General features: G+C 42.1%; 1 protein-coding gene and 1 long non-coding RNA gene across 2 annotated transcripts in view; both read left to right on the top strand.

Moving 5' to 3' along the window:
• Nucleotides 1-25316, top strand: part of LOC306970430 — a 441258-nt gene that overhangs the window by 211369 nt on the left and 204573 nt on the right. The gene's annotated exons all lie outside the window — the stretch shown is intronic.
• The window catches only part of pof1b (POF1B actin binding protein), a 42766-nt gene that overhangs the window by 8794 nt on the left and 8656 nt on the right, over nt 1-25316 (top strand). The window contains exons 2-7 of the mRNA XM_079566330.1: nt 1086-1181; nt 15991-16286; nt 22771-22792; nt 22979-23059; nt 23283-23375; nt 24847-24960. Coding sequence (XP_079422456.1) covers nt 1086-1181; nt 15991-16286; nt 22771-22792; nt 22979-23059; nt 23283-23375; nt 24847-24960 — 702 coding nt within the window. The remainder of the gene's footprint in view (nt 1-1085; nt 1182-15990; nt 16287-22770; nt 22793-22978; nt 23060-23282; nt 23376-24846; nt 24961-25316) is intronic.

Raw genomic sequence — 25316 nt, 5'->3', positions numbered from 1 at the left:
TGTCTAAGGCATGACCTGGGTTTGAACCTGCCCATGGCGTCTACACTCTGTCAGTCAAATCAATGAGAAGTGATTTATAATTATACGCTTCAGTCACATGTAAAAAAAGAAAAGAAAAACTGTGATATTATGATTTGTGCCTTTTGGCGTTAGTTTGATGACATTTCCCAGCTGTAATTTAATCTCACGGGGCTGAATGATTTTAGGAATAAATATCTTGCAAATACAGGAGAGTTAGCATTTGAAGGAAAGCTGAAATATATTCTAGGTCAGTGGTTCTAACTGGTGGGTCAAGACTAGAGCTGTGCTCAATATACCGCATCGGAAATATATCGTTAGGCTGTACAACATATACTGTATGTGACAATACGCGTATATCATATCGAGGTACTTGTAAGCAAAAATGTTTGTCTCACTTGGTCTTTTTTCAGAATGTTTCACAACATGCGCTCTAACTACTGCAATAAAAAGCTGAGCTCATTCAGAAGAATAAAAATCTCAATTTTTTGCACCTATATCGCGCTACCCTTGAATTGTGATACGTATCTTGAACTCTGTATTAGAGTACATATTGTATCCTCCCATTTCAAACATTTCCCCTAATTTTTTTTTTTATCATAAGTTCAGCTTTTTTATTTTGCATTGTCTAAGTCGTATTTGGGTCAAAGGATCAAACAGAAATTTCTTGATACAGACAAGGCGGCCGGTGTTTTGTCTCCAGAGTCTCCGCAAAACTGCATAGTGGACGGTGACACATAACAAATCACTTGAGGAAAACGTAAATGTAAAAATGCACAAGTTTGCTTAGTATTGACTAGTATTGAAAAGAAGTCTTATCTTTTAAGAATGTGGTGAAGTTCCTTCCTACATCTGCCAGGGACGGCTGCACCGGGAGAGAGAGCGATGGAACGATTTCCATTTTACATCGATCATCTTTACAGCCCTTGGGACCACTGATCCAAACCAAACTTCACCATGTCTCATAAATATATATATTTATATTCTGTTTATCTGTCTTTTAAAATGAACATCCTGTATTGGTCTTGTGTGCACGGGCTAACGCGACTTGTTTTGCTGATTCACAGAGCGTCAGCGGGAAGTCCTCAGTCTTCAGTCAGTCCTCGAGTCCCATCAAGAGCCCAGAGCCAAGTTTGGAGTTGGAGGAGGAGGTGTACGAAGAGGTAAGAAGTCATGTTCTGCAGAATACAAAATGGAATAAAAACAAAAACATGACTCACACATTCACATTGAAGCCACCTAAGGGCAGGCTGTGTTTCTTGCTCAATTATAAAATGATTTGTTGTGAAAGGTGTGATTTGGGGCCTTCGGACACATGCTTCAAAGTTTGTTTTGGTAACAGTCCTGTCTGGTTCGTGCGCACACAGGCAACACAGCACGTTACTGAAAGGGCCCAGGGGGTCTCGGGGGTTGTCCCTATGAACAGTTTGATATGTAAACTAGGGCTGAAACAACTAATCGATTAATCGACAACTAATCGATTATTGAAATAGTTGTCAACTATTTTAGTAATCGATTAATCGTTTTCTAGTAACACAGACTTAAAAAGAGCAAAAATTACATGAACATTTTTTATTTTTGATGGAAACCTACTTTGTTTTTCAAGTTAGGGTCTGTAGAGTTTTGTACATTGAAAATTTCGTAGACATCTGTCTGTGTCTCATCCAATTAATAAAGCAGAACTGGCACTACAAAAACACTTTACAACACAGTTTAAGCTTACTCCATTAACATGTCCTCAAGAGATGCCACTTTAGCTTTATGTGATTAAAAATAAATGAAAAAATACAATTTTCATACACCATTCACAGCCAAGCGATTAATCGATTAATCGTAAAAATAATCGGTAGATTAATCGATTACCAAAATAATCGTTAGTTGCAGCCCTAATGTAAACGTCCATTGTGTAGAGGAGCTCTTCTTTACAAGGGCTGGGTACCGCTACATTTTTCCCGATACCAGTACTTTAACGATACTTGTTTACAATACCAATGCCTGAACGATTTGTTCAATACCTATACAAAAATATCTGTCATCTACAAATAGAAAACAGAACATTAATGTTTGGAAGACCAGCAAATTTACGATATCGCGATCATCTCCAATGTCAAGAAATGTGTGAAATATTGTGAATAATTTGGAGAATGGGGGAGAGGAAATAAGAAAAATATTAGTCATGAAAAGTTGGGGGGAAAAATAAGGAGAAAAAAATGGGGCAAAAATGAGGATAAAATTGTAATAAAGAGAAAGGGGAGCAATGGGGCAAACCATTAAGAAAAAACAGCAGCATCAAAGCTTTTTTTTTTTTTCGTACCTGCTTTCAATGCTTCTATTTTTTCAATACCAGTAGTACCCAAACCTTTTCTTCCATGCCATACTGGTATCGTTTTACGGTACCCAGCCCTATTCTTTGCTTTGTGCTTCATGAGCTGAGTCAGTAAAACTCGTGCTGAATCATTTCTTTTCACAGTGTCATTTTGTCATGAACTCAACTGAAAACGTAATCTGGTTTGAGCGCTGACGTCAAAGCGGCCTGTTCCCACTTCAGGATTCGAGCGGGAGGAGGACGTGCGTCTTTTTCATCGGACTCGTTTTGATCATTTCAGCTCTTAACAACAATATATCAGCGCTGACTTGCTCTTGGCAAACCGCGCCGGGCTTTTCTCATGAGCTGTACATTTAACGTGTCACAACAGGGCGACGCAACATTCATTTCAAGACGGTGCTTTGAAACAGAGTCTAGACACTCAGGAATCAAAAGGTGCTCTCGCTCATTTAGATACAAAAGAGTCAAGCTAGTCCGTCACACCCAATGTCTCATACACCTACTGTGTGCTACATCAACGACAAGTGTCCAGGAGCTATAATGTTTGAGAGGAGACTGAAATATCAACTGCCAAAGTAACACATGAAATCCTTTAGCTTCAGAACATGTTTGTCAATGGACTAATCATACCCTACGTAGTTTTATAGGGGTGTCACAGCCTTTGCGAGCTTACATGATTTATAGCAAACGCAGGATGAATTATTGATAGAGCTGACAGTCTTTTGGCATCTGCTGTTGCCAATAGATGACACAAAAAAAGATTGGCCTGGGACTGCACTATGTAGAGGGGAAATGCGCTGGGACCTTTTTCCGCTCCTGGTGCTGGTTCAGTGCAAGGTCTCCTTTTGACAGACTTTCCAGCCGGAGAGGACCTGGGCCGTTGAAGAGGGACCATTTCTGCTCCCGCACCGAGCCAAGTACTCTCCAGCCAGTGCAGGAACGCCTTGGTGTGGAAATATGTCCGTTGGTCGCATCGAGACGAGCCAAATGTTTTTCTATCTCAGGTCTAAATAGAATGGATCGCCCACACCCATCTTAAATATTTGAACTCTTCTTTGAGGTTTCTTAGAAGACATTTATGCTTATCCTTTTCAACAACAAGGCAACGGCGCTAAAGATGGTTTGAGCCGTGTCCTTCAGGTCCTGTCAAAATGGTGACGCCTCTCACGGCCCTAAGTCAACAGAGGCACTCCCTCCGGTGACTAACGCAGGATTCAAAAGTAAACTACACATTTCATGGCATCACCTGTCTGAGAGCGATACAACTCTTTAAACTTGGGCTAGGGGAAAATGGAGACGATCTCATATTTTAGATACGATTTTTGGTTGCTTTCGATGTCTTGACTTATCCCTAAAAGATCTCAAGAGCAAACACCGAACACCTGTTTCTCTGTGTGCATATTTGCCGACATCGTGTTGGAACTCAAACAACGTAGCTCCTGTGTAGAAACGCCCGCTTTTACTCAACTTGTTGCCTAAATTATACGCTCCAAAAGCCCTGTAGACGTCAAAATAAAAGCAAAAAAAATGCAGCCGACACACCCTCGTACTCTGTTAGCCTTTGGGCAAGTGTTAGGTACTTAAAACATGCGCTCGTTTTGACTGGAGGCCTTTGGAGGCGGTTCCCCCCCCCCGAACATTAGAGCTGTCACTACAAACGCTGACTCAAGGGCGTGACCGTGTTACCCAGAGGTCTTTGTGGCACCTGAACCTGTGGCGTCAAGGCTTTTGAGTAAAACATACGAAGGACCTCAGCTTGGATTTGTAGAACGATGACTGTATATGGCTGCAACACCCACTTTGGATTGATCTGAAAATAGTCTTTCCCAAACTAGCTATTCTCCAAAGCTTTCTTCATTGCCCGTAGCTTTAGCTAGGTGTTGAATGGCTTTAAAGCTAGAGGCTGGGATTAGTATTTCAATGGCTTTGAGGGGGGTGTTCCTCATTGGCGCCACATGCTCCACTTTTTAAACTCTGTATGATTATGTGAGCTCTGTAGAGGAGCTGCCGGAGCTTTGTGATTTCTGTGTCTGTAATTACACTTAAACCTTTTATCCAGCGCTCCCTCTTCGCGTTCTTCAAAAGGTGCCAGCTTTACAGAAAACTGCGAGGCCCTTTGATCTGTCTATTTCCCCTCAAACTTTCACGTTCCCCACTATGTTTGTTTTGTTTGATTTCATTTTATTTATATATGAAGACTTTTTTCTGATCCTTTGCAACTCGTGGCAGCATTGGTGGCGAGGATACCACTTCTCTTTGGTCCTCCCAGCAGGGTGCTGACATTGCAGCGATACCAACCCCTAATGGCTAAGGGCAACTAGCTATGATATGGAACCTTATGGAGAAATTACATCTGACAGAAACCACTTAAAAGCCTGGCTTCAAACTATAGTTAAGCTAGAGTTTCCTCATGTGACAACACTGGGGGATGGGGACGCTTTTTGAGTTTGAGCGTTGAGCTTTCATCGACAGGCCTGGGAGATCGTGCTCTGTCGTAGTAGACTGAGCCGTCATCATCAATTCTCTTGAGATAATGAGGAATTGATGTTTAGGCTTAAACTGTTCACGCCCGTGTACAAAGACCACCCTCAAAATAACTTGCACTAATTTCGCGCAATGAAAGATTTGGGTGACGACAACGCAACAAGGTCTGTTTTTGGCTGCGTTTACAACATACTCCATCCATCCATCCATCCATCCATGTATCCATCCATCCATTCATAGCCATCCATCCATCCATCCATGTATCCATCCATCCATCCATGTATCCATCCATCCATTCATAGCCATCCATCCATCCATCCATGTATCCATCCATCCATCCATGTATCCATCCATCTATCCATCCATCCATCCATGCATCCATCCATCATCCATCCATCCAGCCATCCATCCATGTATCCATCCATCCATTCATAGCCATCCATCCATCCATGTATCCATCCATCCATCCATGTATCCACCAATCCATCCATCCATCCATGTATCCACCAATCCCTCCCTCCATCCATCCATCCATCCATCCATCCATCCATCCATCCATCCATCCATCCATCCATCCAGCCATCCATCCATGTATCCATCCATCCATCCATCCATCCATCCATCCAGCCATCCAGCCATCCAGCCATCCATCCATCCATCCATCCATCCATCCATCTATCCATCCACCCATCCATCCATCCATCCATCTATCCATCCACCCATCCATCCATCCATCCATCCATCCATCCATGTATCCATCCATCCATCCATCCATCCATCCATCCATTTTCTTCCACTTTTCCATTTCCTGGTCGTGGGGGCAGCTGTTGGAGTTGCCCAAATCACATTGCACCAGCCCCTTATGGCTCCTCCTGCAGGTGGTGGGTCCACAGAAGGACGGCCTCATGGTTCTAACTGGGCCTGTTGGTCTCTCATTACAACATACTCTGCGGAGGCAAAAATATATTAACTCTACAACAACAAAAAGTCAGCTTTAATACAGTATGTTGATATGTTGACTGCAGTGGAGCACCCAGGAACATGTTTAGGGTTTAAGGTAGAAGTCGAGAAACAAGGAAAACATGCAAGCTAGTACTAAGAGAAGAAGAAGTACAAACGTATGGGAATCAAACCCGAGACCTTCTAGCTTTGAGCAGAGAGAGGTAAGTTTGTAGGTTAAGTATTTCTTTTAGTTTAGGCTTGTTGGAGCAGTTTGACCCTCGCGTGAGAGCTGCCGCCGCGGCCTTTGGCAAAATTCTTTCTTCACCAACAGGGTATCCAACGCGGGAAAACCTGTCAAATCAGCACGAGATCGCAGCGTCAACATCACAATATGAAGAGTGATTAAGCCGGTGAAAGACATGCCTGATTTTCTGCCACCTTTGAAAAAACTTACAACTCGCGCTCAGGGTTTGTTGTGGTTTTGCGAAGTGCTGACATGACTTTGCCTCAGGCGTCGGTGTGGATTATGGATGACAGGTAAATAAACCCTCAGGAGACTAACGCGACAGGGGCCCCGCTCAACAAGCGCTAATGGGTACTTTCACTCCAAGACCGGTCTTTCTGAATGGTCCAATCCAGGAAAGTACTTTATCAGCCTGAGCCTTTTGAGAGGAACTTTTGCGCAACTATATATTCAGATCTTCTTCTGTGTAGTGAGATTGTGGACCCACTCACTTTGATTGAAACTAGATGATTTTGATCAGATATTTTAGTATTTTGTTCTGGATATTACCTGTGAAAATGCACTGCAATCTACTGGAAAAAAGTAGCTCTTTATCCCCATGACATTGTAGAACATGAAAACAGCCAATTGGCGTTGCCTTTAATCGGACATTAGAGCTTTTTTGCTTCCGATACCGGGGGTTTGAGTATCTTCCGATATCCATAATCGACTTGCAGTGAGATTTGCTGTGAGTGAAAAAAATGAATGGTCTCTTTTCTCTATTGTCAGATCAATTTAGTGTCTTTTCTTCCAAATGAGATGTTACATAGCAATTATATCTATTAATAAACTAATGGAAAAACACAAATTCGACACTACACCTTGTGTATATGGATATTATTAGGTGTTAGGTTTAGGTTAGGTTTCATTAAAGTGGTCTGATCATTACACTAAAGCAGATTTATGTGCACCAACACACCCTATCTTTGTAGAGCTGAGCCTACTGAAAAGCCATGATCTTGTTGATCTAAATACATTAGTAATAGTGTACAAAGCATATAATAATCTTCTCCCTCCTCCCATCCAGGAGCTTTTTGAACACAGGAAAAGTCAGTATAACCTCTGAGGAACTGCTATTTTCAAAAAAGGAAAAGCTAAAAAGAATAAAAAGAGTCGATGTATTTCTGTAAGAGGTGTTAATCTGTGGAACGACCTGGAAGATCAGTTAAAACAGTCCCAAACAGTCAAAGCTTTCAAAAAGTTGTTTAAAGCTACTAAAAGTCAAGAATATATAAGCTTAGGATGAATAAAGTAAGAAAAAAATAAAATTAAATAAATAAAAAATAATAATGATGACATGATTTAGTTTCAACTAAATTAACATAAAACAAATGTATGTTTACATATTTGTTGGAATATTGAAATTTATGTTACTAACTCCAGATACATGCTTATTTCTCTTCTGTTTGACACTTGATATTGTTCATTATTAATGTTTGTGTTTTGTTTTTCTCTCGTGGAAGTCTGTAAACTGGGTTAGGTGTAATAAGTTTTCACTTCAGCCTAAACCCTTTCGGTCGTGTTGTACACAAAGAATTGGAAATGTTTGTATAACGTTTAAAGGAATGTGCATTGCAAATATGTTATATCAGTTATTCTTTAACAGCATTTCATAAACTAGAATACAAACACTTGGCCACTACAGGTCAGTAGTGGACAGCATTATTTTATGCGACTATTTTAGGTGATCCAATTCCCTGCCTTGATTAGTGTCCACGAGCATGCGGCGTTTTGCACAGTGACCTCTAAAACTTAAACTTAAAACTAACTCCGCAATCGAATTCTCCAGGTTCCGAGCTTGCTTCAAAAGGTATACAGTATGCCCATATTCACTTAGATTTAGGTGGTCAAAGTGGTGTTTTTAAAGTGGTGTGAGCCGGATCGGTGCATCCCCGTCTGAAATGACCTCAAATCCAATCCGTGAGCACATGAACCTATGTACATGTGTGAGGTATTTGGTGAAAACGCAACAACAACTCCAGTAGTGACAAACTGTTAGTGTCATAAATACTTGAGTCCCTCAGATAACCTCATTTGAATAACGTTGCCGGGGCTGACATCATGACACTCTATAGCCCTGTTCCTGTGGTGTGATATGGATCCGCAGGATGTCGTGTCAGGCTAAATGTCTACGGTTAATCTGCCGGTGTTGTGGCGTGTTTGGATGAATATAGCGGATAATGAGAGCCCTACTTCCGAAATCGAGGACAATAGGGTCTCCTCTGGGGCTAGGACTACCTGAAAAACAGTTTCCGAATCTCTGTTGGACTTGGGTACGGTTAAGTTCAAAGTTTATTGTTAGACAAGACTAGAATAGAATGGAGTGGAGTAGAATAGACAAAAGTTGGTATTGTCTACCATGCAAATCAGTTCATTGAGTATTAGTTCTCCTGGACGTGCTTGAAATGTGTACTGTAACTGAATCTTGATTTTAGAACAGTAATCATTAATGGTTGTGTTTATTTTGAAGCATCTTGTGTCCCGCCGTTGCACCCTCTCCGGACACGTCTCGAGTCTCGGGCCGGTGCTAAAGACGCTGTCAGACAAATATTTAGCTGGAACGCGTGGGGTGATTTACGGAGCGCGGCACAAAAAGGAGCGGCCCCTCCCTGTGGTGCGGTGTTGCCCCTCCCTGCATCAACCCTCCTCCCCCCTTCCCCACCCAGGGCCTCCCGGGTGGCTGCGTTCAACAATCACACGTTTGGCGGTTTTTCGAGTCCGACCTGTGCGGCCGTACGCTGCGTTTGTTTTGTCTCATATTCTGTCGAGGATTAATCGTGGCAGAAGTCTGGACAAGTTTAGATAAATAGTCACATTTACAAACGCGTTGCACGGCTTCAGGGCCCTAGTAGGAAAAAAGGATCACCCTCCACCGAGTAAGATCCGATTGTGTCGAAGGAACTCTTTCCCTTCAGCTACGGCAAAGTCTGCCATATCCTCATCCCACCCCCAAACTCCTCCACTCAAGTAATGACACACATTCCATCATACTTGTTGACATGTTTCTGACAGACTGGAGCCGCCCCCCCTTTGCAACCAGGAGTGAACCAGATCTGAACATTAACCCTCTGTCGCCCCGAAAGGGAAGAGAGGGGAGTCCACTTTGATTCAGTCTGCTCCAAAAGCCTCTGATCCACCTGCTGATGTCATGCCGTCACACCTTTACTACGATCTATTTCTATAACCGACGGCTGGTAATGTCGAGTCTCGGGAAAGACTTCAGAGTGTCTTGTTTCCGTCTTGGCAGCACGGCCCAATGACTGGACGGATCGAGTGTACTAACCATTTTAATTGATTCAAAATATTTACAATCGTCTCGGGACTCGTCTGCCAAAACGCATCTGTTACAAACCAGGAAGTCTGTTCAGATTCTTCTTTTTTACTCTTGTTTATGTGGTGGATGAGGCGACTCAAAGTGCTTCAGTTACATAAAATGACAAGAATGCTTTCAGTTTTCATACGCGCAGCTAAATAAAAGTTGTTCTTAGCTTGGATTTGAACATAGTCAGGGTTGAAGGAACAGGCCTCCGTTTTTACATACTGAGATATGTTCTTACCTGAGCTTAGACGAGTTCATGCATACCTGTCTGGTCTTCGTGCGTGCCCTCAGTCACGCAAAATGACCAGTATATTCCTCCCAGTATATTCCTATAGCTCCAAACAGGGGGGGGGGAAGCGACCAAGCTCTTCCACGGGCACTAACAAATACCAGATAGGTACGTATGAACTCGTCTAAACTCAGGTAAGAACATATCTCAGTCTGGAAAAAGGGTTTCCTGTTCCTTTAAAGGGGGGGTATTTTGCAAAATTGACTTTTTCAAGCTTTACATCATGTTATTAAGTCATTCCCTCATTAAAAACATGCCTGAAGTGTTGCCTTGGCACATTCACGTATTTTTGAGTAATCTGTAAAAACTCTGATGGCGGCCATTTTAGGGATAGGTTTGCCTGAGTCCTCCTAGGAACGCCCCCACCTCCTGGAGACGCCTCCGAGCTTTCGTCACCAGCCGAGTAACCAACCACTGCTCCTCAGCAGAACCCCCTCCCCACTGATGCCACAGACAGCGTGTGGAGGGGGCGTGTCTGAAAGGCTCAGAGGTTCTTAAAGAGACAGAGGCCTATTTCAAGACATTCACTACAGCCATTTTGAGAGAGACATTTTATACAAGGCAGTTATTCTAATTTACTGCATTTACAGACCAACAGAAGGTTTGGTCATCATTGTAGTGTGCTATAGACTGGTGCTATGTGATTGAAAAAAGCATAATACCCCCTCTTTAAGGAAAACAGTAGCTGCACCGCGTTAAGTCCTGACTCTAACATGCCAGATTAGTGCTTTAGGGCTCGACCATGACAGAGACTTGTACGCATGGAGAGCTGTTTGAAAGTTTTGTTCCTACAGCGACAGGAAACAAGTGCAAGTCCTCAAGTCTAAACTAACCCCAGTAGCAACTCCTGCAGATGTTTCCAGTTAAGTGACTCTCATCTAAACCTCATTCGACCCCGGTCCAACTGCAGACGCCACATTCCCCGAGTGCTGCTCCTTCAGCTCAGAGGCATTTGAGGGTCTCTTTCGAAACACACAGGTCTGGACCGGGGGCCGGACCACTGTGTGTGTTTGTCTTTGGGCGAGACTGATCCGGGAAAGAGTCCAAAGCTGACCAGAAATGACTGAACCCCGGCCAGGCTCTGAGGCTCGCACTGAGTTGTTTTGATGATAGATTAAGTCTGAACACAGTGTGCAAGCTACCGCTGCTGTGCCATCGTGCCAGTCATGAAAGCGTTATTGTAGCAGCAGTCGTTCGGGTCAGTTGATACGACAATGACAATCGAAACTTGATCTGTTTGCACGATCAGGTTGATTCAGCACTGGCACCTTTACACACTTTAGTGGGACAGAGCGGAGTTAATAAACACATATGTGAGTCATGCAAGGTTAAAGGAATAGGCCACCGTTTTTCCATACTGAGATATGTTCTTACCTTTGACGAGTTCTTTAGGACCTGTCTGATCTTCCCCCGTGCCTTCAGTCACGTAAACACAGCGCAGACGGCGTTAGCATTTAGCCTCTCCCTCTCTCCTCTATAGCTCCAAAACTGGTCAAGATAGAAGCTACCAAGCTCTTCCACGTTTTCCCTATTTAAATATGGTTACGTGAAGTGTTCCACTACAAAGTATAATTACACAAAATTAAACAATGTGGATTTTCTAAGCGGATAAAAGGGGGGACTATATTGTAAGGCGTAATAATACCAGGAGTGAAATCCGCGCAGTAATCTTCACTTTACTGCGCAGTAATCTTCACTTTACTGCGCAGTAATCTTCACTTTGCTGTGCGGATGCAAACCTACTCCTGGTATAATTACGCCTTACAATATAGTTCCCCCTTTTATCCGCTTAGAAAATCCACATTGTTTAATTTTGTGTAACTATACTTTGTAGTGGAACACTTCACGTAACCATATTTAAATAGGGAAAACGTGGAAGAGCTTGGTAGCTTCTATCTTGACCTGTTTTGGAGCTATAGAGGAGAGAGGGAGAGGCTAAATGCTAACGCCGTCTGCGCTGTGTTTACGTGACTGAAGGCACGGGTGAAGATCAGACAGGTCCTAAAGAACTCGTCAAAGCTCAGGTAAGAACATATCTCAGTATGTAAAAACGGTGGCTTATTCCTTTATATTTCTTCATGGTCTGATTTTTCCCCACATAGATTCCCGATGCTTTGCGCTTTTTGGGGGCTTTCTCCAATGGAGCTGCCGCCTTAACTTAAAGTTAGCCAAGCTTTGATCCAAATTCAAGGCCTTAAATGTCATCAAAGCACATTCAGTTGGATTCAAATTGGCATTAAATCTAAACATCTTCCAAAATTATGATAATGCTCAACAATTTTCCGGTACAATTTCATCGAAAACACCAAAATGATGAGCTGAAACAACCAAGTCACTGTCCCTGGACCAACAGCATCAAAACTTCTTTCCTTTTTTGGGAAAATGAATAGGAAGAAAAAAGTGGATATGTCATAACAACACTGCAGCATGTTCTGTTTAGTAAAATCCCTCGTTTAGATCGACAGTGACGTCCAGTAATCGAAACGCATGCATAATACATGGATGTGAAGAAGACGTGTTTGTTCAGAGGAAGCAAGTGAACTATAGGCTGGTACAGTGATCTCTGGTAGAACACGGTCTCTCCTACGAACAGAAGTCTCTCCCTGCGACTCAGCTGTAAAAGTGTTTCGTGATGTCACCTTTTAGCTCCGAACAAAACGAGCTTTTCTCTGAGGAACAAAGAGCTGTGAGAAATGTGACCCTGAGCCAGAGAGCGAGGGAGAGAGGCTTCTACAGTTTCACCTGACCCACATCGCACCGCAAGCGGGACTGAAACACGGACAAAAACAGGCCCAAAGGAGGAACAAAACCTGGCTGAAGCAGGACAAAAACATGCGAGAGAGGTTTTAGTATAGTTTATTCAATGATGTGCGGTCAAGGCTTAAACAATTTTACAATAACCCAAATGTATATTGTAATAAATCCTCCTTTACAATAGTTAAGATATTTTTTCCCCTCTATTGCTGAAGGCGGAGATCTCTCTCTGTGTGGGCAGCATAGTTTTGCATTGTGCTTGGTGCTTTGGCGCTGCCTTCTGCATATCTCCACTGGTAGACTCAGGGCAGGAGGGGACAGAGAAAGGCCGCCTTGGTGTGTGAGGGCCCCCGAGTTTACTTCATGTTTTATTTACTCCAGGATAGGCCTGGGTTATTACCATTACATTTTTTACAACCCTTTCCAAGATTTTATTATTTTCCCACAATTTGAACACATTTTTTTTTAAGGTTTTCCCTAAATTTTCTGTATTTTTTCCACTTTTTTCCCCAATTTTTCTGTGTTTTTTCCCCAAAATGTTCATATTCCCCCACCATTTTTAAATTATTTTTTCCAATTTTTTTCATTTTTTCGTTTTTCCCCCAAAAAATTCCCCCCAAAAAATCCCAAATTTCCCCCCAATTTATTTAATTTTGTCCCTATTTTTCCCCATTTTCAAAAATGTATTTTCAACTTTTGTTTAACTTGTTTTTCTTTTAAATTTTGATGACCTCAAATTTCAATCAAATCATATTTGTTTTTGGTACTTTTATTCTGTCAATACCAGTAGTAACTAAACTTTTTTTTCCTTTTCGATACCAGACTGGTGTCATTTAACAGTACCTGGCCCTATACTTTAGGACCTGTTACAAAATAGCAAATTTATAAGACAGAAAATGAGATATTTTGACAGAGTTGTCAAAATGATGCTCCCTGCTTTGATATGCTAAATGGTTCCCTTCATTATTGTGCTAAACTGTGCCATTAGAAAAACCATTTGCCTGTCACTCACTGCTCCTCTGCACCGTTGCCTTTCTGTGTAAATTCCCAGGCATGCGGCGGTCCCAGCCTCCCGCAGACACACCCTCCTGATCTGTAATGCTCTTTGTGCCGACGCTAATCCACCTCTGCTGCATTCCTCATGGGACACTTTGTAACTGTCAAAAACCCTCCCAGAAACGATAGGCCAAAGGTTAGGCCATCGAGGTTAGAAGTGTTAAAACTCATTCTGTGGGGAGCAGTGGTGAAGGCAATCTGAGCACCGAAATGGTCACATAAGGCAGTAAGGGCGCTATCACTTTAAGCCGAGGTTTTCATAAGGAACTTCAGTACTGTCCCCTCATTGAATCGAAGGGGAGTTTCCAAAGCGAACAGAAATACAGTATTTTGAAAAGTGCCAAAGTGAAAATAATGGCTTTGGGTGTAATACAGGTCTTTCCACTTTCCCCCAGCCCTTGCCGCCAAACATTTGATTTATTTTGCCTCTAAGTTTCAATCATTCAGCGAAAACAATCTGCCCATAGCACATAATAACAATAGCCTTTGCATTGTGTCATGAGTAGCAAACTATATGTAAAGGAAGAGTCAACATATCACTGAGCCACCACCAGCCTTCTCCAGCTCTTCTCTGAGCCCCTGGTATTTCCTGATGTCGCAATCACTTGGTATTGCCATGTCAACCACAACAGCTTTCCTCAGCTCTTTGTCCACCACCACAATGTCCGGTCGGTTCGTCTTTACCATTCTGTCCGTCTGTATGTGGAAGTCCCACAGGATACAGTGCCTGCCAACTATTTTTCTTTTCTTTATTTTTAACACTAAATGTGTGATTCTCATTGAAGATATTAAACTATGAGTGAACGCATGGCATTATGTAGGAAACAAAAAAGAGTGAAATAACTAAATGTGTTGTAGTTTAAATTCTTCAAAATCAGCACTCTTTATTCTTTTCTTGGCCGTCCCTGAAAACAGTGAAGTCAAAGCCATTTCTGTGACGACATCGTGAAGCCCATTGAGAAATTGTCAAAAGTGCAAAGCAGTAATCAAAGCAACAGGCGGCCATTTTGAAGAATTGATGTCAACCTTTTGTTTAAAGGGGGGGTATTATGCAAAATCGACTTTTTCAAGCTTTACATCATGTTATTATGTCATTCCCTCATTAAAAACATGCCTGAAGTGTTGCCTTGGCACATTCACGTATTTTTGAGTAATCTGTAAAAACTCTGATGGCGGCCATTTTAGGGACAGGTTTGCCTGAGTCCTCCTAGGAACGCCCCCACCTCCTGGAGACGCCTCCGAGCTTTCGTCACCAGCCGAGTAACCAACCACTGCTCCTCAGCAGAACCCCCTCCCCACTGATGCCACAGACAGCGTGTGGAGGGGGCGTGTCGGAAAGGGTCAGAGGTTCTTAAAGAGACAGAGGCCTATTTCAAGACATTCACTACAGCCATTTTGAGAGAGACATTTTATACAAGGCAGTTATTCTAATTTACTGCATTTACAGACCAACAGAAGGTCTGTCATCATTTTAGTGTGATATAGACTGGTGCTATGTGATTGAAAAAAGCACAATACCCCCTCTTTAAAACATAATTCCATGTGTTCATTCATAAATGAATGCACATACACCTTCATACGTAAAAAGTATTTATGGTACTGTACCATCATACCATCATATCTTATAATAATCTTTTCAATTGTCGTGCAGACTTAGTTAGAGTTAAAACCAGTGGGACATGTAAGACATTTGTTTAGATTTATAATATCCCCGGGCCAGGCACTCAGACCCTGCAGGAGCTCATGGCGCACACCTGTGTGTTTGATGTGCTGCGTTTGTGCGGCGGGTGAGAGTGACAAACACGTGGTGTGTGTTAGATAACACAGGTTACATAAGCCTCAGGCGCGGCCCAGATACGGACCTGAGGAATGAGGAGCAGGTGCACGGGGCGGGGCGGGGAAAGTGACCGTGGTCTGCAGGGATCATGCGAGATACTGTAGGTGAAGGTAAAATGTCTATCGTCAGTCTGTGCATTTTGTGGCTGTCAGTAATCAGAATGGAGAGAACAGTACACACTTCCTGGTCAAACACGAACTACAATGTGTTTCTCTGTATGGGGGCAATAAACGGCTTACATAATACAGTACATCAAATACAGTCATGGCTAATCATTAATGTGACCACACCAGAAGTGGGTAAAAAAGTAAAAATAAACAAAACAAAATATCAAGATAAGAAAAGAGTAGGAAAATACTGCCCAAGTACTTAAATATTACTCTGGAAGAAGTAATACATGTACTGTAATTGAGTAACTTTGTGGCATAGGGGACATAAAAATGTATGTGTATGTGCATCATAAAGAGAGAAAAGTACAACACAAGTGGACGATGTGTGTAACGCCAGCAAAGGTGAGACACAACGACACACTTCTGTTGCGATATGATATGTGTCCCGATACAGAGGGCTCGATACTTATTGCGATACATGTCATTATAACAAACCCTGAATGAATTGAATGAGAAAGCCTGAATTGACTTTTTGAAGGTTATATTAAATGTCGTCCTTTGTGCTTCAGGAGGAAGAGGAGGAGGAGGAGGAAGAGGAAGTGGAGGTTGAGGAGGTGGAGATCGTGAACGTCATCCAGCAGAGGCCCCCTCCGCTCATCGAGAGGAGGTCGCGCATCGAGATCAAGAGCGGCCCCCCCCTGATCGAGAGGCTGTCGCGGACAGAGGTGAGCAGCAGCAGCCTGCGGGAGGCGCCGCAGCCCACCAAACTGGACACGCGCTACTTCGGGGAGCTGCTCGCCGAGGTCTACCGCAAAAACTGCGACATCCACTCCTGCATCTCCGACCATGTGTCCAAGATTAAGGGAAAGTGAGTATCATTTACTGAGACTTTATGAAGAAAAAATGTACCTTGCGTTCCTGGTCAACTTAAAGAGAAACTAAACACCAAATTATGTTTTTCTACCATTAAACTACAGTACATTATATTGTGTACTGTTTTCAGCCTATACAGTAGTAAAGTACTGACTCAGGGCAGTAGAGGACAGAGAAAGACCGCCTTAGTGTATGAGGGCCCCCGAGCTTACTTCAGATATTTTATTTACTCCAGGATAGGGCTGGGTACCATTAAAAAATATTTTACAAACCCTTTCCAAGCTTTTATTATTTTTCCACAATTTGAACACATTTTCTCCAATTTTTCTATGTGTTTTTTCCCAAAATCTTCATATTCCCCACAAATTTATAATTATTTTTCCAAATTTTTCCCACCATCATTTTTTCCTCACTTTTTCCCCCCAAAATTTCCCAAAAAATCCCAAATTTCCCCCCAATTTACTTAATTTTGTCCCTATTTTCCCGCATTTTCCCTGATAAGGGAAAGTGAGTATCATTTACTGAGACTTTATGAAGAAAAAATGTTCTACCATTAAACTACAGTACATTATATTGTGTACTGTTTTCAGCCTATACAGTATTAAAGTACTGTAATTTCCATTTTTGGGATCTAAATCTCTAAAACCATGGTTAAACGGTGGAAGTCTCTGCATATATAGAGAACTACAACATGACCACACAGCGATCTGATAAGTGGAATCTTTCCCCGTTCACGCCCAGCGGAGGAGGAAGAGGAAGTGTAGGCGAGTGTGTCATTAGAGAAGAGAAGTGAAAGTCACAGCACTTTCTGGATAAATCGACCGCTGTAGTTGGCAGTACCTCGTGGCACTGACCGCCTCCCCCTCTCGCTTCACTCACTACATTCATCCTGGCCTGTTGTATATGTTTTTAGTGGTGGGGAGACCGGAGGAAACCTATGTAAACACGGGGAGAACATGCAAACTCCACACAGAAAGGCCCCGACTGTCCAGGGCTCGAACCCGGGCTCGCCGCTAACCACTGTGACAAATATTTTTGTATAGGTTTCGAAAAAAAGGTCAGTCATTGTTCAGGCTAGGGATGCACCGATCCGCCTTTTTCAACTCCCAATCCGATACAGTCTTTATGTATTATTATATTTTTTTTAGATTAATATATATCATCATATATTATAGCCTATAGTTATTAGAGTAGTTTTACCATTTTTTTTATAAACATGCAAGAGAGGTTGTGGCTTTAGCTTTGAATTTTCAATTAGAGAGTCTTTCGGAGGCAGGTGTTAGCGGCAGGTTAACCATAGTAGACAAATTAATTTATATCCTCTTGTGTGATGTGGATGTTGTTCTGTTATGATTGATTGAACAGTTCCTGTGATTTCATTTTGGCAGCCATCAGAGTTATGTTTTGAAATGTGTCTTGTAAACCCATGAGGGCTGGGCACTTATGTGCAAGAAACAATAATAAGAATAAATCAAATCAAATGAATCAAATCAGTAGCCTAGCTTGGTGATAGCATTATGGTCGTGAATCTGTGGTCCTGGATCTGCAGCGGCTCCAGTCCTGCAGGTTTACCACTGCAGGCTGGAGCAGCTGCTGATCCACGACCGCAGACTCATGGCCGTCTTGTATCAGACCCGTCTAGCCATCAAATCCAATACTCTCAAAAAAAACGATACCGATGCTGAATATCGGATCGGTACATCCCTAGTTCAGGTATCGGTGTTGTAAAACTGGTCTAAAAAAAACAATATCCTTTTTAAAAATGAACTTTATGACATTATTCTGTCAGCTGAAGCTTCTTTCCCCACGTCCTCACCTCACCTGTGTGTGCGACTTTGTGAATGGCAGCGTTGTTCTGACACAGAGCGGGAGAGTGTAGTAACTATAGCCTAAATATGGCACTACAAAAGGCTAATGCTAGAGTACACTTTTCCAGGTTTATGAAAGCATGAATTGTGGCACATTGACTTTATGATGAAGGAATGTAATTATGAGAATGAAGCCTGCAGACGAGCTGTGGCCCATCCCAAACACTCTACAGCCAACCGGTATGTTTTGATTGAAATAAACTATGAAAGGTGAACAGCTTCCCAACTGGGATTATGACAGTGTTTGCACTTTATTAAAAAAAAATAAAAAGGTCGTGTTCACACTTGATGCTGTACGCTAAGCTATGTTTTTCAGCGTTAGTTATCTGTCAGGATCGCGTTCACTGTGAGGTCATATAAACTGAATTAACACAGGACACAGTAACGGCACTCACCAGTAGGGGGCAGTATGTCAGTGTTGGATATGAACAAGGAAGTGGACAGGAATATTCCACCCAATTTTCTGAAATATAGTTTCCAGTGATGTGCAGCTTGGTTCGCTTGTCAATGGCGCCATGTCTTTATTTCAGTTTAAATATTTAGCTTTTACGTTCCAGAATCGGTGCCCTCCGTGGCTCAAAGTCACGGGCATCCGTCCGCCTTCGAAATGCTGTTTCGTGCTCAGTAACACACTCATTTGACTCAGAGCAAAAAAGATGAGCGGACAAACGACATCTTGGACGAGCTGCGGGCCCGGGGAGTAATGAATACTTTTTCTGGGAGCTACTTAGTTATGCAGACTTTTCTCTTGTTTAACTTGCATCAAGCATTTAAGCTCGTGAATGACGGCACTTCGGACCCGAAGTAACAACTTTTTGAGTGACAGTGCAGGATTTTAGAGGCAGTTGTGGTGAACAGGTCTGAGCTCATTCTACACATTAGGACATTTAGGGGGAGGAAAATACTTAGTTTTAGTCCCTTTATAGTCCCTTTAAGTGAAAGTGTAGATACAGAACCAAGAAGTTGCTTACATATAAGTAGTATAAAGTACAGCTAAGCTATGTTATGAAAAAATAATTTAAAAAATCATACAGCATCACTGCTGTAAAGAAGAAAATAAAAAAATAAAACACATTCCCTATCCCTTGCTGCCACTGGGGTAAAAAAAAATAAAAAATAAACCCATGACCTATGACCTCAACTGACAAACAGGAACCAAAGCTTTTTTTTTTTAGGCCCCATGTGTTCATTCTATGGAGATCTTCTCTTAGTCCACTCATCTACAGTTGTTTACTGTACTGTATATGTGCGTAATATTTGAGGTGAGCAATATATCCTTTAGGGGTATAACGGAGCAGTACACAAATCGTAGATCAACAACAACCACATAGATAGACGAGTGCTTTTCCACTGTTGAGTAAACAGCGGCGCGACAAAGACTGAAATCAGTTGTGAGTGGATCTCATGATGGCAGCTCCCGTTCTGTGCAACTCCATTAAATCCAAACCTTCACTTATGAGATTTAAAAGTTAGTGTGGATAAAAACTACACCAATCCGTTACTGCACTTAACTTGCCCTACTAAATAAATGGATAAACTGTACCAAACAGTTCATAAATGACAAACCGAACGCGCTGAAGCGAAGCGGGTGGATACTTTACGTGTACTGTTACACCCCTAATATCCTTTGTCCTCCTTTGACGCGACTGAAAAAGGTAATACACTTTTCAAATATTATAATGCACTTCACTGCTCCATTGCCAGCGTGTGTGATAACCGGATTTGTAAAACTTGTCAAGTCATTGTCTCTTCAGACACGTCTCCAAGTGGTTTCTTCGGCTTCAAACGCTCCTCGGTGCAGTTGCCAAGTTTTATCATGCCTCTTCTGATCAAACCGGTTTCCTCCTGTCTTGGAATGATGCTACGTGGGTTCATGTCGTATTTACTTAATGGTAAAAGAAAAAAAAATAACTTTCCCAGACGCACAGGCCAAGTGGGACAACCGTCGACTGTGTGGTTGTGTTTGGTGTGAGGCGGCACAGAGCAGTAGCCAGGCCTCTATCAGTTTTGCCTCGAGGCAGTCGTGACTATATCCTGGGGAGAAGGTCTCATGTTCAGTTCCAAGACCAAGAGGGGCTTTCCTGTGTGGCGTTTGCACGTTCTCAACCAAGAATTACAGTCCTAAGTCCTTTGAATCGTATTCTTTCAGACAGACGACAATACAAACAAAAGTGTAATATTTGTCTGCTTATTTTTAATGACTGGTGTGAATAAACTCACGAAGCTTCAGGCTTAAGCTGGATTGTTGTGAATAATTGGTTCAGTGAGGCACCTTACATAGCTATGGTGAGGACAGCGAGAAATGATGATGACATCATTTCAGACGGAGGCGAATACAACAAAACAAAAACCTGACTGAAGGTTTTTCCCTTTTTTTTGGCTCGTTTTATGTTTGTTAACCCCTTATCCCCCTTAACCGAGTGCAAGCTTACAGCCTACAGGAGTAATGACTAAGTTAAGACCTACAAAACTCATCAAGGAGAATCTTTTTCCACTCATTGTTGTGTCATTGTGTCACTCATGTCATCACTTTTTTGACATTTTTGCTGCTTTTCTGTTTCTCTTTTGTGGCTGTTGTGTTACATTACAATACCTTCCTTCATCACTTTTTTGTCCATTTTTTTGTCTAAAAAATGTGACATTTTTGTCATTATTTCATTACATTATGTCACTTTTTTGTCGTTTTTTCAGCACTCTGTTGAAGCTTTTCTGTTGCATTTTTGTCACTTTTTTTGTTGTTAGTTTGTGACTTTTTCATCCTCATTTTCGTCTTATTTTTGTCGCTTTTTAAAGAGATGCAAGCTGGTCATTTTATGCTCACTACTGCCACCTCAGGTCATACGTGTCACTGCAGGTTCATGACGGCACTTCGGACCCAGAGTAACAGCTTTCTGAGTGACATTGCAGGATTTTAGAGGCAGTTGTGGTGAACAGGTCTGAGCTCATTCTACACATTAGGACATGGCTGGAGTAAGTAGGGGGAGGAAAATACTTTTTAACATTTTTGAACTCTGTATAGTCCCTTTAAGAAGCGTTTAGATTTGGTTAAAGTTGAACTGGAGAAAGTGCGCTTGGTTCAGTTGGCGGTTAAGGTTAAATTGTCATAGTTTTTTAACACCATTAAGGTTATGTCTCATGTCAATAGGCTCCATAATGTTTGACATATTAACCGTAAACCAACAAACATTTTGAGAGTTACTATCGTCACCCACCACCATAGTAGCATTAGCTGCCCTCCACCTTCAGAATGTTGTTTAGTCACATAAACACGACCTATTGTACCAGGCTAATGAAATATCAATGTTACACATCAGCTTAACCTTCGTTCCTCCTCCACGCACGGTCGGCTATGTATTTACTGACACTCTGACGACTGCTACAGAAGAACGATAACTCACAGCTTTACGTGCCGCCCCGAGGAGGCGATACACCCTTTTTATTCACGCGCTTTGGGCTGATTCCTCGACGGTTGCTGTAGGACGTCTATGTAGAAACGCTGAGTTGCCGCCGGTCGACTGCGTGCTCGAACAGGTCCGAGGCAGGTCCTCAGTTTCGGTGTCAGACGTCTTAATTTACAACGCCCTTTTACCTCGCTCGATTGCAAACAGAAACATAAACATCTTTCAGCAAAGCATCCGGTCTGGATACATGGGAGCGTCGGGAGGTTCATATTTTATTTAAAGTGATAGTTGTAGTTTAAACGTTATAAGAAATGTAATGGATTGCGTATTGAGCACCTGGCCCTGCAATTTGACGCAACATATTATTTTATATATTATTCTTTCTATTGTCCCTCCTTTTGCTGATTTCAGCGACTAATCAGAATCCCCCGTGCCATCACTTTGACCAATGAGACGAGCTTGCCTCTGAACCAGCCCGTCAGGCCAAAATGTTTTCCTCCCTCTCCTTATTGTGCACATAGAAATAAAAAGGAGAAGCAGTGTTCCATCCTGACTTACACGGACAGTAAGCAAGTAGGCTAGTCCGCGAGACATTTCAGAGTCCGTTAGCCTGCTGTATTTTCCTTACAGCCGTTAGCATCAGCCATCAAACAACTGTGATTATGAGCTGTTGTCAACCACTGACCACATTTAGGTCAAAGCCGAGATAGAAATCATTCATAGATGTACAGACCTTTTGAAATTTTACTTTATATACAAATTAGCGTCTAAAAGCGTCCTCTGAGCTAAATGCTATATCAAATTCTGTCAGGTTTTTGCTTTTGCGGGTTGGATACATCCAATGGCCACTAAGCATTGTCTTATAAGATGGTAATGATAAAGAAACTGAAATTATACACACTAACGTTCAAATGTTTGGAGTCTCTTAAAATGTCCTTTTTTTTAAAGAAAAGCACTGGAAATAGAAAATAGAGGAAAAAGACAAAACTAAGAGTGGTTGGCAGGACTAGATAGTTTACCCTTGAAATCTGTCTCTGTCTGCAATCTTACACACTACCCCTTTAAGTGAAATGTAGTAGTTACATAGTAAACAAAGTGCCCCCAAACTGAGCTTTTATCTGTTTGACTCACAGTGCCCTATATCATATTTGTACAATTGTGCTTGAGTACTGTGTGCCATATTAACCTGTTCATTTTCTTTTCTTTCCAGGAAAATGGACATCGACCTGAGGGTAAGCCATTTTTATTTCACTTTGACCGACACACTCGAGTTTTTCAACATGCATATTCTGGTACTGTCTGGCCAATAGGGCACTTCACATAGATTAATGACTGGTGTACGGCTATGACATTATGGCGTTAAGAGTTCTGGTTGGACGCATTACGGACACATGACTAATCTCTTGATTGTTGTGCAGGTGGACCGTGACGATGTGGAGGCTCTCATCCCGAAAGGAGCCACTGAGCTGACCAAACAACAGATGCGCTACTTACTGCAGGTCAGAACGCGTAGTTTTATACTAAGAAAGTCAGGGGAGACTCTTCAGTTACAACATGCTGAAGAGGCTCCAGAGCACAAGCCATAATCTACCTTGCAAGTGCTAGGTTTTATGGGTAATGTAGCGTTTGTATTACTCTGTATCCAATTACTGGCACTGCAAAAGTGACCGCTGCCCATCGATGTGTTAAAATACACTCATCTTTCCTGTTCTGTGTGCTCAGACCCGCCTGACGGCCGATAAGAGCATGCGTCTGCTGCTGTCCACCTTCAGCAGCCTGAGAGAGGAGCTGCTGCACATGTCTGAGGACCTCCGGGTGAGACTGCGCACCTGCAAACACGTAACACACTGAGAAACTCTGAGGAATATTGTGATTCAGTAAAAATGTCAAAGCTGTTCACTGCATTACAGAAATACAGCAGTGATGGAAGAAGTGCTGCAATGAAAGCTTTGATTCTTTAATGCTGAGATGTTTTGCTAGTTCACTCCCTTAACATCTGAGTTTTAGTATCAGAGTAAAAGAAAGAGATGAAACTCACCCCTTTATGATGTTTTGTTGCCTCACGTGTCAGAGTTAGTCAGGAAATCACTACAGTGGCTTTCTCGCACTAATGACGAATACTGAGTACTTTTTCTTACCCCCCTCTAAGCCACACCCCACACGTCCCTTTTTTTGTCAGTCTTTGTTGCATTTTCATCCTCGTTTACATCTCATTTTTGTCGCCATTTAGACGCTTATTTTCAAGAAGCTTTTAGATTTGGGTAAAGCCAAACTACAGAAAATGTGCTCAGTTCAGATGGGGGTTAAGAGGTTCAATAAATAAGTAAATAAATGATCCCTGACTTACTGAAAAGGGGTTTATAGATCTGTTGGCGGCATCACAAGAAACCACAGTTGTATTTCAAAAGGAACAAATCGATCACAAATCAATCTTATTTATAATTAGAATAACAATCTTTAAAAGTAATGTTTTTGTGTGACAGTGTTTGGTCCAGGTGCTTAAAATTGAAGTGCTGCCCTCTACTGTTTCTTTCTTGATCTTGAATTCTTGATCATTATTGGCCTCTATTGACTGTAAAGCATTAGAGCACTGCTGCCTCATTAATATGCACGACTTCATTAAAAGTATCGATATCAGAAGAAAAGGTATCTTATTGCCCCACAAAATATTGCAATATATCGCAAAATCAATATATTTCCACACTAATTAAAATGGAGAACATATCAGTCGTGCTGATTTCTTCTAGTCTTTTTTTTTTTACTGCATTTTTATGTTGTTTTTATCCAGCACACTGGCTTAGATCTTATGGAGGTGAGGGTCTTTTCCCTAAAACTACTGCTCCCAAAGCTACACAAATGACCTCAGCAGTTACACTAACACTGTTCGTGAGTCTGCGTTTGTGATGGTCTAACACAGGGATGTCCAAACTTTTTTCATGGGGGGCCGCATATTGAAGTGTACACGGGGTGAAGGGCCGTAGATCAGTCGTTAGTGCCGCAAAACCTTCGACTAGCAGAGGTTTAAATTGTGCCCCATACCTTTATTTAAGCTTAAAACCTTCATGCCAGCTCTGTCTCACAATAAAATGTTAGTTGTTCGGTTAGAATTGTATAAAATTATTACATTTCAAATAAAAAGGTCCATCTCTGGTGATGTGTACCGATACAGCAAGAGGCCGAGGGCCACCATAAATTGGTCTGAGGGCCGCATTTGGCCCCCGGGCCGCACTTTGGACACCCCTGGTCTAACATATAAATGACTGGCTCGTTGTCTCTGAATGTGCAGCGTCTGGAGGGGGAGAAGGAGGCGCTGGAGCGGGACCTGTCCTTCAAAGTGGACCAGGCCCAGCAGTACGACACTCTGCTGGAGAACGTCCGCGACAACAACCGGCAACTGCAGGTACAGCTGATGATGGAGGGTTGTTAGCAAGACATCGAGGTTAGAAATCAGTGAGGATTGAATAGTTTTGTCACATTTATTTACTTTTTACTTTAAACCCGTCTGTGTTGTCCTCGTCTGGTGCTTCTAAACGTTGATGAACCAAAGATTAACAATTACATCGGTAGACGACAAATCTATCAGTGCCAAAAGGACATCCTCATAAATATTAACACTTGACTATCTTTAAAATTATTGCTTTTTCATTTGTGTAATTTTTTTAGTGCAGTCAATGGATTTTTTAAATTTATTTATTTTTAGTTGAGTTTGAGTTGTATGGTGTGGTTTTTATTTAGACAGGGACAGTGCACAACTTA

The sequence above is a fragment of the Gobius niger genome (assembly GCF_951799975.1).
Source record: "Gobius niger genome assembly, chromosome: 11".
Taxonomy (NCBI): Eukaryota; Metazoa; Chordata; class Actinopteri; order Gobiiformes; family Gobiidae; genus Gobius; species Gobius niger.
This window is presented reverse-complemented; position numbering and strand designations above follow the sequence as displayed.